This window comes from Microtus ochrogaster, chromosome 2, assembly GCF_000317375.1.
Source record: "Microtus ochrogaster isolate Prairie Vole_2 chromosome 2, MicOch1.0, whole genome shotgun sequence".
Lineage (NCBI taxonomy): Eukaryota > Metazoa > Chordata > Mammalia > Rodentia > Cricetidae > Microtus > Microtus ochrogaster.
The window spans coordinates 838,866-850,200 of NC_022010.1; the positions used below are offsets into that span (position 1 = coordinate 838,866).

Below are 11,335 nucleotides of genomic sequence, written 5' to 3' on the forward strand. Positions count from 1 at the left end.
AGCCACACACCAGGCTCCATCCGTGGTAAGTAACCACAGCCACACCCCAGGCTCCCCTGCCATACTTTCTTATAAAGTGCCTCTTTCTCCTGCAGGAAGCCATGTGCCTCCAAGACTTTGTCCTGTGGCATCTCAGGACAAAGCCAGGTGTCCACTGGAAGTGACTTGACAGGCCAACCAGGGAGCAATGCTGTTGACATGTGCATTTTCTGGGTAAATCCCAGAGTTCTGCAGAAAATGAGAGTTGGCAGGGCTGGGCACTGTTTTCTGCAATTTGCTGTTATGTCTGTCAAGTGAAGAAGGGCAGACTTCTCCTTTGCCCTAGCCATAGAGCTCCAATGACCAGATCCTGACCGTCATACCCTCCTATGCCTAAGGCCCAGTGAGCTCTGTGTCCTTAGTCCTTAGGTAAAATGGGCTTTCTGGGCCGCAGCATTCAGCACTGCACTGACTTCCCCTGAAGCACCAGGAAGAGGAGCAGAGCTGACCTGGCTCTCTAACTGTCTGTTCCCCACCAGGTGGAGAAGTCCCTGCAGCGCATCCAGAATGGGCAGCGCAATGCCATGTACACATCTCAGCAGAGTGTGGAGAACAAAGTGGGTGGCATCCCCGGATGGCAGGCCCTCCTCACTGCTGTGGGCTTCCGGCTGGACCCTGCTGCCAGTGGCCTGCCGGCAGCTGTCTTCTTTCCAACCTCAGACCCAGGCGAGAGGCTGCAGCAATGCAGCGGCACTCTCCAGGCCCTGCTGGGTAAGCTGCTGTGGGCAAAGGTGGGGGGTAACACAGAGGGGGCCGTGAGTCACAAGAATGCTAGACCTGGCTGGGCAGTGGTGGCTCACACCTTTAATCCCAGCATTCGGGAGGCAGAGGTAGGTGGATTTCTGTGAGGTTGAGGCCAGCCTGGGCTGCAGAGAAAGTTCCAGGACAGCTGGGGCTGATATAGAGAAAACCTAGTAAAAAAAAAAAAAATGCAGCTAGAATTGTCTCCATAAGCAGCAGAATCCCAAACAGGCGCTGATGCTTGGCTGGTGCCTGCCTCATCCAGTCTCCCTGTGTACAGTGGTCACCTGGGCTTTGTTCCCTCCTGGTTCTGTTCAGTGGTCCTGGGTTACAGATCAGCAGCTGCCATGCTTCTGGCAAAACTACAGACCAACTAGGGTGACACAGAGGTGGACCACTGGGGACCAGGGCACACTGAAAACATCACTATGGGAGAGTGAAGTGCAGAGTCAGGGTCCCTCTTCTCTGGAGGTCACATGCTTCTGTCCTAAGCCACACAGGGACATGTCTCTGGCTGGGCCACCCTCTGGCAAACTGCCCTCAGCACTGAACATCTGAAACTCTTCCCCTGGAGTGCCAAGACTGACTGATACCTGCTCCTCTGTCCTGACTCAGGTCTGCCAAGCCCGGCCCTCCAAGCACTGTGCAAGCTCATCACGGCCTCGGAGACTGGAGAGCAGCTTATTAGCCGGGTAAGTAGAGCCAGGCTGGACAGACCCAACAGGAGTACAGAGTGTGGCTTCCCTGCCATAGGGAACGGCACCTCCAAATAGGCAGTCTACAGACAGGTTCTTGACAGTTCTAGGGGCCATGTATCTCTAGAACCCTCCATTCACTCTGCCACCTCACCCAGCTTTCTCAGCTAACTGACCAGCAGGCATTGAGCCAGGCCCTGAGCACAGCCCTGAGGGCAAAGCAAGGCAGCTTTTGAAGAAGAGGCTACTCTGAAGAAATGTGGGTGGGATTCAGGGATTTTGAGAATTTTGATCAGGATCCCTTGGCTTCTATGTCCCCCTGACTTTCCTTCCTCGGGTCCAGCTTGTGTGGGAGGACCTCAGGATGGTATGCAAGGGTGCATAGTGCTTTCCTGGCCATGCTGGAGGCTGTAACTTGATACAGTAGTGCATGTTGCCCTGAGGTATATAAGCCAGTCTTGGCCATGTGTCAGTATAGGTTCCCTATGTGAACTTCACCAGGGTAGACACTCTCTATGGCTCCTGGAGACTACTCTGCCCTGGGGCTGTTAGCAGTCAGGGACCTGACTTCCTTGAGTTCTTGCTGGTATATAATTAGCATGCCTCATCTGCTTGCTGTATAGAATATTGCATGTTAAAATATCCAGAATGCAGCTCTGTGTTCTCCAGACAAGAATGCAGAACTTGAGGCCGGGAGCTTTAAAGTGTGCCAGCTCTTTACGACTCTTGCTTTCATGGAACAAAGTGACTCTGGGGGTCTGCTCACTGTGGGCCCCAGAACAACTGGATGCTGGCTGAGGCACAGTTGCTTCTCCTTGTGTCCCCTGCTGCCTCTCACTCCTCTCCCTGGTCAGAGCCAGGTTGGTGTGGTGCAGTGCTTCCTACAGCAGCGATCAGCTTGTGTGCATAACTGCTATGCTTGAATCTAAACTCTCTTCTCTTCTCTCTCTCTCTCTCTCTCTCTCTCTCTCTCTCTCTCTCTCTCTCTCGTACTCTGCTGGCTGAAGGCTGTTAAAAATATGGTGGGAATGGTGAGTACAACTTTAAATAGCAACTGCTGTCAGGTGAGCACCTTGCCCGCCCATCCCAGTGCCCTGCAGCTCTGAGATCATAGGCTGTGCACATGCACGCTGGCACAGAGCTCTGGGCTGGGGTTGTCCCTTCCTCTGCTCTGGCTACCCCTTTCCTGTTCAACTCTGTCCTTGATTTGACCTCTGAGGTTCCACTATAGCAGCAGGGACAGAAGCAATGACAGACGTAGGAAGAACAGTCACACTCCAGAAGCAGACTTCTCAATGACACTTAAGTGGGTCACCCGAACTCTTCCATGAACTTGAGGTTAAAAGATGTAGTGGTCAAATCTTCCTAAAGATGGTCTAACCAAGTACATAATCTAAAACAGAGGGAGCCAACCCCAGTTCCCCTCCCCCAACTTTACAGCCTCTCCTCTGCTTCGTGGAAGGCAGAGACTGAAGCAGAGTTGGGGCCCCAGGAGGTTCCCCCACCTTTGCCCCTTACACATCCTTGCCCCACTATCCATGACCACACTGTACAGGGACCTCCAGAGGCAGCAGGTGTCATGAGAGGTCAGCAATCCATGGCAGGTGACATAAGGCTTAGGCAGGGTAGGGCAAAGTCTGGCAGGCCTATGCTCACATCTGTCTCTCCCCTCAGCTCCACCAGGTGCTGGTCCAGCTGCAGGCCTGTGAGAAGGAACAGGACTTTGCCTCAGCTCCCATTCCGGTCTCCCTCAGTGTCCAGCTGTGGCGTCTCCCAGGGTGTCATGAGTTTCTGGCAGCTCTCGGTAGGACCAAGTACCCTGACTTAAATTTCAGTTTTCTTTGCTGTTTTCCCGCGGTTTTCTGCTGGGTAAAACCTAGTTATATAGAAATAGATCAACCAAAGATGCTGATGCTTCAGCCTGCTTCCCTCTATTACAATGTCCTCTAGTCTGTCCTTATGTCCCCAGAACAGACCAAGCTTTCCCACATCTGCAGGGGGCTGCTGGCTTGAGGAAGGACAGTGGCCAGGCCAGGCCTCAGAGACTCCCAGTAAGGGAAGGAGGACTAGGGCACCAGGAGGTTAGGTTAGGGATGTGGGCACACCAGGTTGACAGCAGGACCAGGGCCTCCAGGCCAGATGAGGAGGCCTCTGAGTGATGTCAAAGACAGTCTGTAGAGGGTGCCGATATGATGCCACTACCACAGAGACCATCGGACATCACTGTACTTGCATCCTTATGCTCTATCCTGGGCATCTACTCGCGGCTGGGGGCTAGCTGCCTGTGTTTTCAGTCATATATTTCTAAGGTAGCAGGCAAACCCACACTTGGTGCTCTCTATGTTCTGGGCTATTTGGTTTTTGTCCTGAATTAAGGCAAATCTGGTGAATTGGTATATACAAATGCCACCAGAAGCAGAAGAGGCAAATGGGAAAAGTTGGCTCCATGCCATACGGTTGTCTTCGCTTCTGTCTTCGCTATCAGCTGCCTTTGTGGCAGTGATACTGGAAGGTGCGGCTCCATCTTTTTCTATCATCAAGGCTAAAACCGAGTAGTGTGATGTGGACAGTCAGCCTCCCCATCTGTGAATGCCATGTTTCCAACCCCTCTACCAGTTGGGTCATGGGGACCAGTCCAGAAGGGAAAAAATCCCAGTCTTGGCCCCTCCTGAAGCTGCTTCTACTTGGTGTCCTGTGTGCCTCTAAGCCGGTGCTCAGGAGGCTGCGCGCGCGCGCGCGCACACACACACACACACACACACACACACACACACACACACCTGGTTCCTCCTGCAGGCAGTGTGGGGAGGAGAGCAGTAGCAGCAGGTCTGGTCGTGAGAGTCTTTCCATCCGCATCTGAGTTCCGTCTGCCAACCTAGCACAGGGCTGTCAGTGGTGGGAGCAGCTGACTCTGGACTCCAGGGAACCTCATTCTGAATGGAAGATGTGTCAGAACCCAAACCACAAGTAGCAGGGGAACAAGACCCCCTTTTGGTGAATGGCCAGTGGTTCAGTATGAAGCAGTGTGCACTCCAGCCCATCCTTTAGCATCAGGGACCTCATACAAGCTCCCTTTCCTTCCCAACCCCACAGTCTCCAGCAGGCTCAGTGATATCTCAAGTAGGAAGTCTGTCTGGTCTCTTCTGGGGACAGTCTTTGGCCACAGTGTCTGGGAGAGTGTTTGCTGGCTGCCTCTGCCATGCTCCTGGGCACATCTGCCTGGAAAGTGAGCAGGTTGTTCTGTGGCTGTGGCTGTCTAGTTGCACAGAGCCTGACTTCAGGAAAATGGCAGAAGAGCCAGGCAAAATTCCATAGAAGCAGGTAATGCTGTACCCAGTAGCTGTTCTGAGAGAGAAAGCCTGACACCCTGATCACAGCCAACAGGGAAATCCCAACAGCTCTATCTTCACTGGCACCCTGCCATGCTGCCTATGGTGAGCACCACACACAGCACATGGCATCTTCCATGTTCCTCTAGGCTTTGACCTGTGTGAAGTGGGCCAGGAGGAAGTGATCCTGAAGACCGGGAAGCAGGCGAGTCGGCGCACTACCCACTTTGCACTGCAGTCCTTGCTGTCACTCTTCGGTAAGCAGCTCCCTGTTCCTCTAAAGGACACGAGTGAGGCATGTTTAGTCTGTGTTAGCCTCTTCTGGGGCGGGGCCCGCAGAGCTCCCTTCTTGGTGGATCCGGGCAGCAAGCTCTTTAACTTGCCTGAGGCAAACCTAAGAAACACCAAAGTGGGAACAAGGCTGGGGGACAGTGGAGCTGATGGGACATGGCACATGCATGTCCTACTCCAGGGTCATGTGGGTGAGCATAAGGTCCTTGGGACCTGAGGGCATGCCTGGCCTGATTGCTGCTGTTCCAAGGATAGCTGGATGACAGCCATGGTCTGAGGGCAGCCAAACCAACAGGTCCTGCTGAAGACTGTGTACTGTGACAGGAAGGCTTGAGGGGATGCCAGGCTTTCGGAACAGGTGCCAGAGTGAGACAGCATTGTACGCACATCGGGAAAGCAGCAGCGGGAGGGGCTGGGGTGCTGTCCTGGGTACATCATGTTCTAGAGCATCTCTGAGGTGCTTGCTGAGGTGGGGGCTGGGAGACTGGGAGGAGCTCTGTGCCCTGTGGTTACTGCAGGGCAAAAGTGCACTAGCAGAGGGTATGGGTCCACTGCACACTGGCCTGGCGTATGAGCTCACTAGTGATATGCACAAGAACAGTAAGGACTAAGGCTAGGGTGGAAGGTGACAGGAGCCGAAAGGGCTGCCCAGGTTGAGAGTCCTGTGGCTCATGGGTGGGCATGCCCTAGGGTGTTCTACTTCTCGTTCATGAGGACTGGGGCTTAGTTCAAGTTGTACTTATGCAGTGTGTAAGTCTTTACTAGCTCCTAACATCAAGGATGTCTTATGAAGGGAACATCAATCTGTAAAGTTCTAACTGCCCTTTGGCCCGGTTTTTCTCTGCCTAGATTCCACAGAGCTCCCCAAACGCCTCAGCCTGGACAGCTCATCCTCCCTGGAGTCACTGGCATCCGCACAGTCTGTATCCAATGCTCTGCCCCTGGGCTACCAGCACCCTCCTTTCTCTCCCACTGGGGCAGAGAGCATTGCCTCTGATGCCATCTCTGTGTACAGCCTCAGCTCCATTGCCTCCTCCATGAGTTTTGTCTCCAAGCCCGAGGGGGGGTTGGAAGGTGGGGGCCCCCGAGGTCGACAGGACTATGATAAGTCCAAGAGCACCCACCCACAGCGAGCCACCCTGCCACGGCGCCAGCTGTCCCCTCAGGCCAGATGTGGGGGCAACAAGGAAGAAGAAGAATATGAGGGATTCTCTATCATCAGCATGGAACCTCTGGCAACCTACCAAGGTGATGAGAAGGCTCGCTTCTCCCCAGAGCCCAAGCAGCCCTGTATCAAGGTGCCAGGTGGAGCAAGGCTTTCAGTCAGCTCCAAAGGAAGTGTTAGCACTCCCAATTCCCCCGTGAAGATGACCCTGATCCCCAGCCCGAACTCCCCCTTCCAGAAAGTGGGAAAACTGGCAAGCTCAGACACAGGTGAGTCTGACCAGTCCAGCACAGAGACGGACAGCACAGTGAAGTCCCAGGAGGAGAGCGCCCCAAAACTCGACCCGCAGGAGCTGGCCCAGAGGATCCTAGAGGAGACTAAAAGCCACCTCCTTGCAGTAGAGCGTCTTCAGAGGAGTGGTGGCCCAGCAGGCAGCACTGAGAGGCATGACCGAGAGGGTGTCATAGGAGCAGCACCCAACAGTACCACAGTCTTCAGAGCTTCAGAAACCAGCGCCTTCAGCAAACCTGTGCTGTCTCATCAGAGGAGGCAGCAGTCGCCACTCACTGTCAGAGCGCAGCCCCCAGCCAGGAGCTCGTCACTCCCCAAGGTGAACAGTCCTGCCACATCAGAGGTGTTGGGCAAGGGTGGCCCAAGCTCGCCCAGCAGCAGCCACCCATCACCTGGCCGTGACATCCCAGCCTCCCCGGCAGACCCACCGCTCTTTAGACTCAAGTACCCCAGCTCTCCTTACAGTGCCCACATTTCTAAGTCCCCCCGGAACACATCCCCTGGTTCAGGCCACCAATCCCCTGCGTGCAGCGCGCCATCTCCTGCTCTCTCCTACTCATCAGCTGGCTCTGCTCGCTCTAGTCCAGCTGATGCTCCCGATGAGAAGGTGCAGGCAGTGCACAGCCTCAAGATGCTCTGGCAGAGTGCACCCCAGCCCCCCAAGGGTCCCCGGAAAATATGCCGAGGTGCACCAGGAGCTTTGACATCCAAAAGAGATGTCCTTAGCCTGCTGAACTTGTCCCCTCGACACAGCAAAGAAGAGGGCGGGGTAGACAGACTGGAACTGAAGGAGCTGTCTATGCAGCGGCGTGATGAGATGCCACCCAAAGTCCCCACCAATGGTCACTGGTGCACAGAAACACCAGCGCTGACAGCATCTGGTGGCCTCAGCACAACAGCTACCACCCACCCTCTGAGACTGCCCTTGGCCAATGGTTACAAGTTCTTGTCCCCAGGAAGACTCTTCCCTTCCTCCAAATGTTAAAAATATCTTGGCCCTGACTCAGTGACAGTACAGCCAGAGTCTCGGGGTCCTTATCTAGTGCAGTCACCCAGACAGCCACTGATACCATCTCTCCTCAGACAGGTGGGGTCCCGGGGCAAGGTCACACTGCCATGCCAAAAACCACTGTACTCCTGAGTAGCTCCCCTGGGTCAGATTCATCAAAAGCAGGTCTTGCATGGAGTAGGAATGGCCATGCCTTCTTTGCCTCCTTGCTTCTGCGCCTGCCACAGGACCTGCATGAGGAAGGCAGCACCAGTTTGGCTACCAAACCTCTATGCACACCTTTCCTGCAAGAGTACAGACAGCTCCTGTGCTCCCGGTGCTGCTGGGATAGAGAGCATTCTAAGTTAAGTTCTGCACTGAGGCATTACGTTAGCCAAGAGGAGAACTATGGTTTTTAAAATGCCAATTCTTTGTGATTAAATTGTAGCCATTTTGGTGAATACCAGAAGTCACAGCCACAATGCAATAACTCGTGTGGAAAGCACCTCCATCCCAGCTGCTCCCCATGAGCTAAGCGTGGGGCCTTTTCACCCCACTGTTGGCCAAACTTGAATTTTCTTTAAAAAAAAATCTGTACTCTTACCCAGGCATTTTAGAACTATGCAATTGTGGTTTAAAACACAACGTTGTGCTTTTAAAACATAACTGACCTTTTTTGTACATGGATAAACACTTGGTTTTATTATCAATAGTACTTTGCATTTATAACTATTATTTTTAAAAGCTCAAGAAATTTTAAATGTCAAATTTTGAATATTCATCCATAAGTAGTAATCAAGTTTTCTTGGGGGTATGGTTGAAATTATTCAATTTACTTATTTAAAAAAAAAATAAAAGATAGAAAGGAAAAAAAAATGTCCCCTGGCTAGCTAGACCAGAACCACACCCACTTGAGCTGCCTTGCTGCATTTATTCTCTTCTCCCAACTCGAGCCCCGCAAACCCCTCTCTCCATCTCCAGGCCCCACAGCCTGGCTCCTACCACCTCTGAGTCATTATGTATGCACTGCGACAGTGGGAGTCGCAACACCACCAGACCAGGGGCCACGCCACGTTAGCACTGAGAGTCAGATACTCCTCAATGACCAAGGCCCACCTTCCCAGGAGTGGAGGGTGACGTCAGGACCCACGAGAGCACTTCTCAGCTTGAGTAGGGTCTGACTTTGGTTTGGTTTCTGGTTGTAGCTTTTTAAAGCAGGGTCTCTAGCCCAAACTAGCCTCTCAGATTTGCGGCAATTCTCCTGCCTCAGCCTTGAGGCCTGCACCACCACACTATGCTATGAACTTACTCTGTAGCCACTGACTGCTACCTCCGCCTCAGTGAGCTCTTTTAAAAACTGACACTGTCGCCTGGCTTCATGTTATTCTAGTGAATTTGGCCGTAGAGTTCTGCATTTGACCCAACAACCTTGTTGACCAACACAATAATAAGGCTCTCACGTTTAACCTGGCCCCATCCCTGGGAGAGAAATACTTCATGAAAGCAGCATGTACTACCCTATGTTAGCAGGGAGCTAACTCGCCATGTAGCAAATGGAAACCAAACCCAGCACTGTGCATTCCACTTGCAAAATCAGGTCCTCGGCAACCGAGAATCAACCTCAGCACAAATGCAGGTGGCTGAGTCCTGTCCTCCTCAGCCACCACCTCAGCCTCTTCCCCCAAGTGCCCAGGAGCCTGGCTCTTTGTGCTTTGTCCAGGATGCAGCCCGACATCAGAAATACCTCCACCCCTCAGCCCATGTGCGGTTGTCAAGCCATGGAGGATTCCCAGGCTGCCCTGGTGTACTCCTAGGTACACTGTTGTTTTCTGATTCACACTGAAGAGCCAAACAGTACCTGGGATGCTTTTTATTTATCTTAGATATAAGTTTCAATGAAGGGAAACAAAGTTGACGAAATAATGGGACCAGTGTGCAGATGCGATCATCGCTGTGTCAGTCAAATGAAGTTCTTGGGCTACACCGTTAAGAGGGTACATTACAAGAGACTACATGACTCAGAGTTCCGCATGGGTCGGAGGTTGGCAACCAAGATCCACAGACTAAAGCTGGTGAATGAGTTTGAAGTTTTGTTATTTGTTTTGGCCATAAGCCGGTGATAGATTTGGCCTTTTAAAATGGTCAATAAATACAACACAAGTCTTGACTCTGCCTCTTGGTTCGCACAGCCGGAAGCCACCTATTATCCAGCCTTTTAAAAGAAAGGGGTGACTCATGGAACACACAGCATAAAATGACGCTGAGATTTTTGTGCCACAGCCAGGAAGTATTCCAGGAGCCTGGAAGGCTCGCACTCGGTGTTGGTGGCTCCTACCTAGCCTTGGCTCTGCATCCTGTATGGGAAGAGCCAACAGATGTGGGTCAAAGGTACAAAAGCGTTCTCTGTCTCCTCTTTGCTGGTCGTAGAGATGTTCCCTTAAGCTCAGGAAATGAAAATTTTTAATAAATTTTTTCTTAAATGTTCTACCCTGCTCTATCAGACAAAGACGTGCCCAAGACAAGCAACAGCCTCCCGCTGGGAGCTCGGTGCTGCCCCAGGTGTCTCCTAACTAACCCAAAAATCACCTACGAAACTTCCATCTTGACCCACACTGTCTGTGGCAATGCGCAGGTCTCACTTTCCTCCCTTTTGGAGAAGAAATGAAATCAGTCCACACTGATAGGCGGTGAGGTGCTGCCCACAGGGCCCAGCTGCCCAGCACACACAGCACCTGCAGTGACCCTCAGCTGCGCCCTTCAGACGGAGACAAACGGCAACGGCACAGCTCTTCCTCGTATTTTGTTTTATCTGAATTGACTGTACATGTGGCTTGCGAACTGGGCCCTGTTTGTAGCAGGCCCTTCAGAGACGTCCGTGCCAGCACCCACCCACCCACCCTCATCCTGGGCACCTCCCCACTTGGCATTCACTCTCCTTATATGCATTGTTAGCCACCTTTGGCCTACATGGACTTTTTTGGTAAATTACACAGTTTCCAGACATCATTAAACTTTTTATATTATGAAATTTGCCATGTAAAAAGAACTTCATATTTTTATTGAGGCTGCGGGCGCTTGGCCCTTCCTTTGTGATTTAGTGTCTATTAAAGCATGAGCTTGTCTGTTTTAACCATTGTCTGTGCGTTTCTTTCTATGCATTTCTCACAGTTCACATCTGAATGACCTCAATTGTAACCCTGCCACGGGACATCAGGAGGACAGCAAGAGATGCGTGCACCAGGCACTCTAGACACCTTGGCTCTCCTAGAATCACAGTGGAGTGCCAGAGATATCTACTTGAGCAGTTACTTGGATAAGAAGGAAAAACAAACAAAACAGGTTTTAGCGATCTGATCTCCTATCTCAGGAAACTTTCAAGGAAGCTTTTCAGGAAGAAGAAAGCAGTCTGCTGTGTGGAGAGACGCGAGGCCAGTGAGTGGGGCCAGTGAGAGGTGAGGGCGCAGGCACTTTAAGGAGTGAGGTCCCAGTGGGTAACTGCAAAAAATATTAAGCAATAACATATAAAAACATTGATGTTAACCTGCTATGTCAGAACAGAAGGAAGTAGACTGGTTTTTAAATGCATTAAACATGCATAAGCACAAACTAGGAGAAAATGATTAGTGGGGGACAAATACCATAACGAAAGGTCGGGGAAAGGAGAACAAAGCTCTGGTGAAATGAGCGTCAGGAATACCAGGTGAGCTGAGTGGGCAACAGTCAGTGCTGTGTGCAGAGCTCCCCACAGCACATAGCCTCAGATGGCGCATAACAAAGGATGGGGAAACTCCATCCT

The 11,335-nt window shown here is 52.0% G+C and overlaps 1 protein-coding gene across 2 annotated transcripts in view; it reads left to right on the plus strand.

Moving 5' to 3' along the window:
• Ttc28 (tetratricopeptide repeat domain 28) overlaps positions 1-10,655 on the plus strand; it is a 511,718-nt gene extending 501,063 nt beyond the window's left edge. For both annotated transcript variants that reach the window (XM_026783808.1, XM_013349096.2), the window contains 6 exons: positions 519-750; positions 1,396-1,472; positions 2,483-2,506; positions 3,150-3,279; positions 4,954-5,061; positions 5,945-10,655. In XM_026783808.1, coding sequence (XP_026639609.1) covers positions 519-750; positions 1,396-1,472; positions 2,483-2,506; positions 3,150-3,279; positions 4,954-5,061; positions 5,945-7,536 — 2,163 coding nt within the window. In that variant the 3' untranslated portion in view covers positions 7,537-10,655. The remainder of the gene's footprint in view (positions 1-518; positions 751-1,395; positions 1,473-2,482; positions 2,507-3,149; positions 3,280-4,953; positions 5,062-5,944) is intronic.
• Positions 10,656-11,335: the final 680 nt, after the last annotated feature.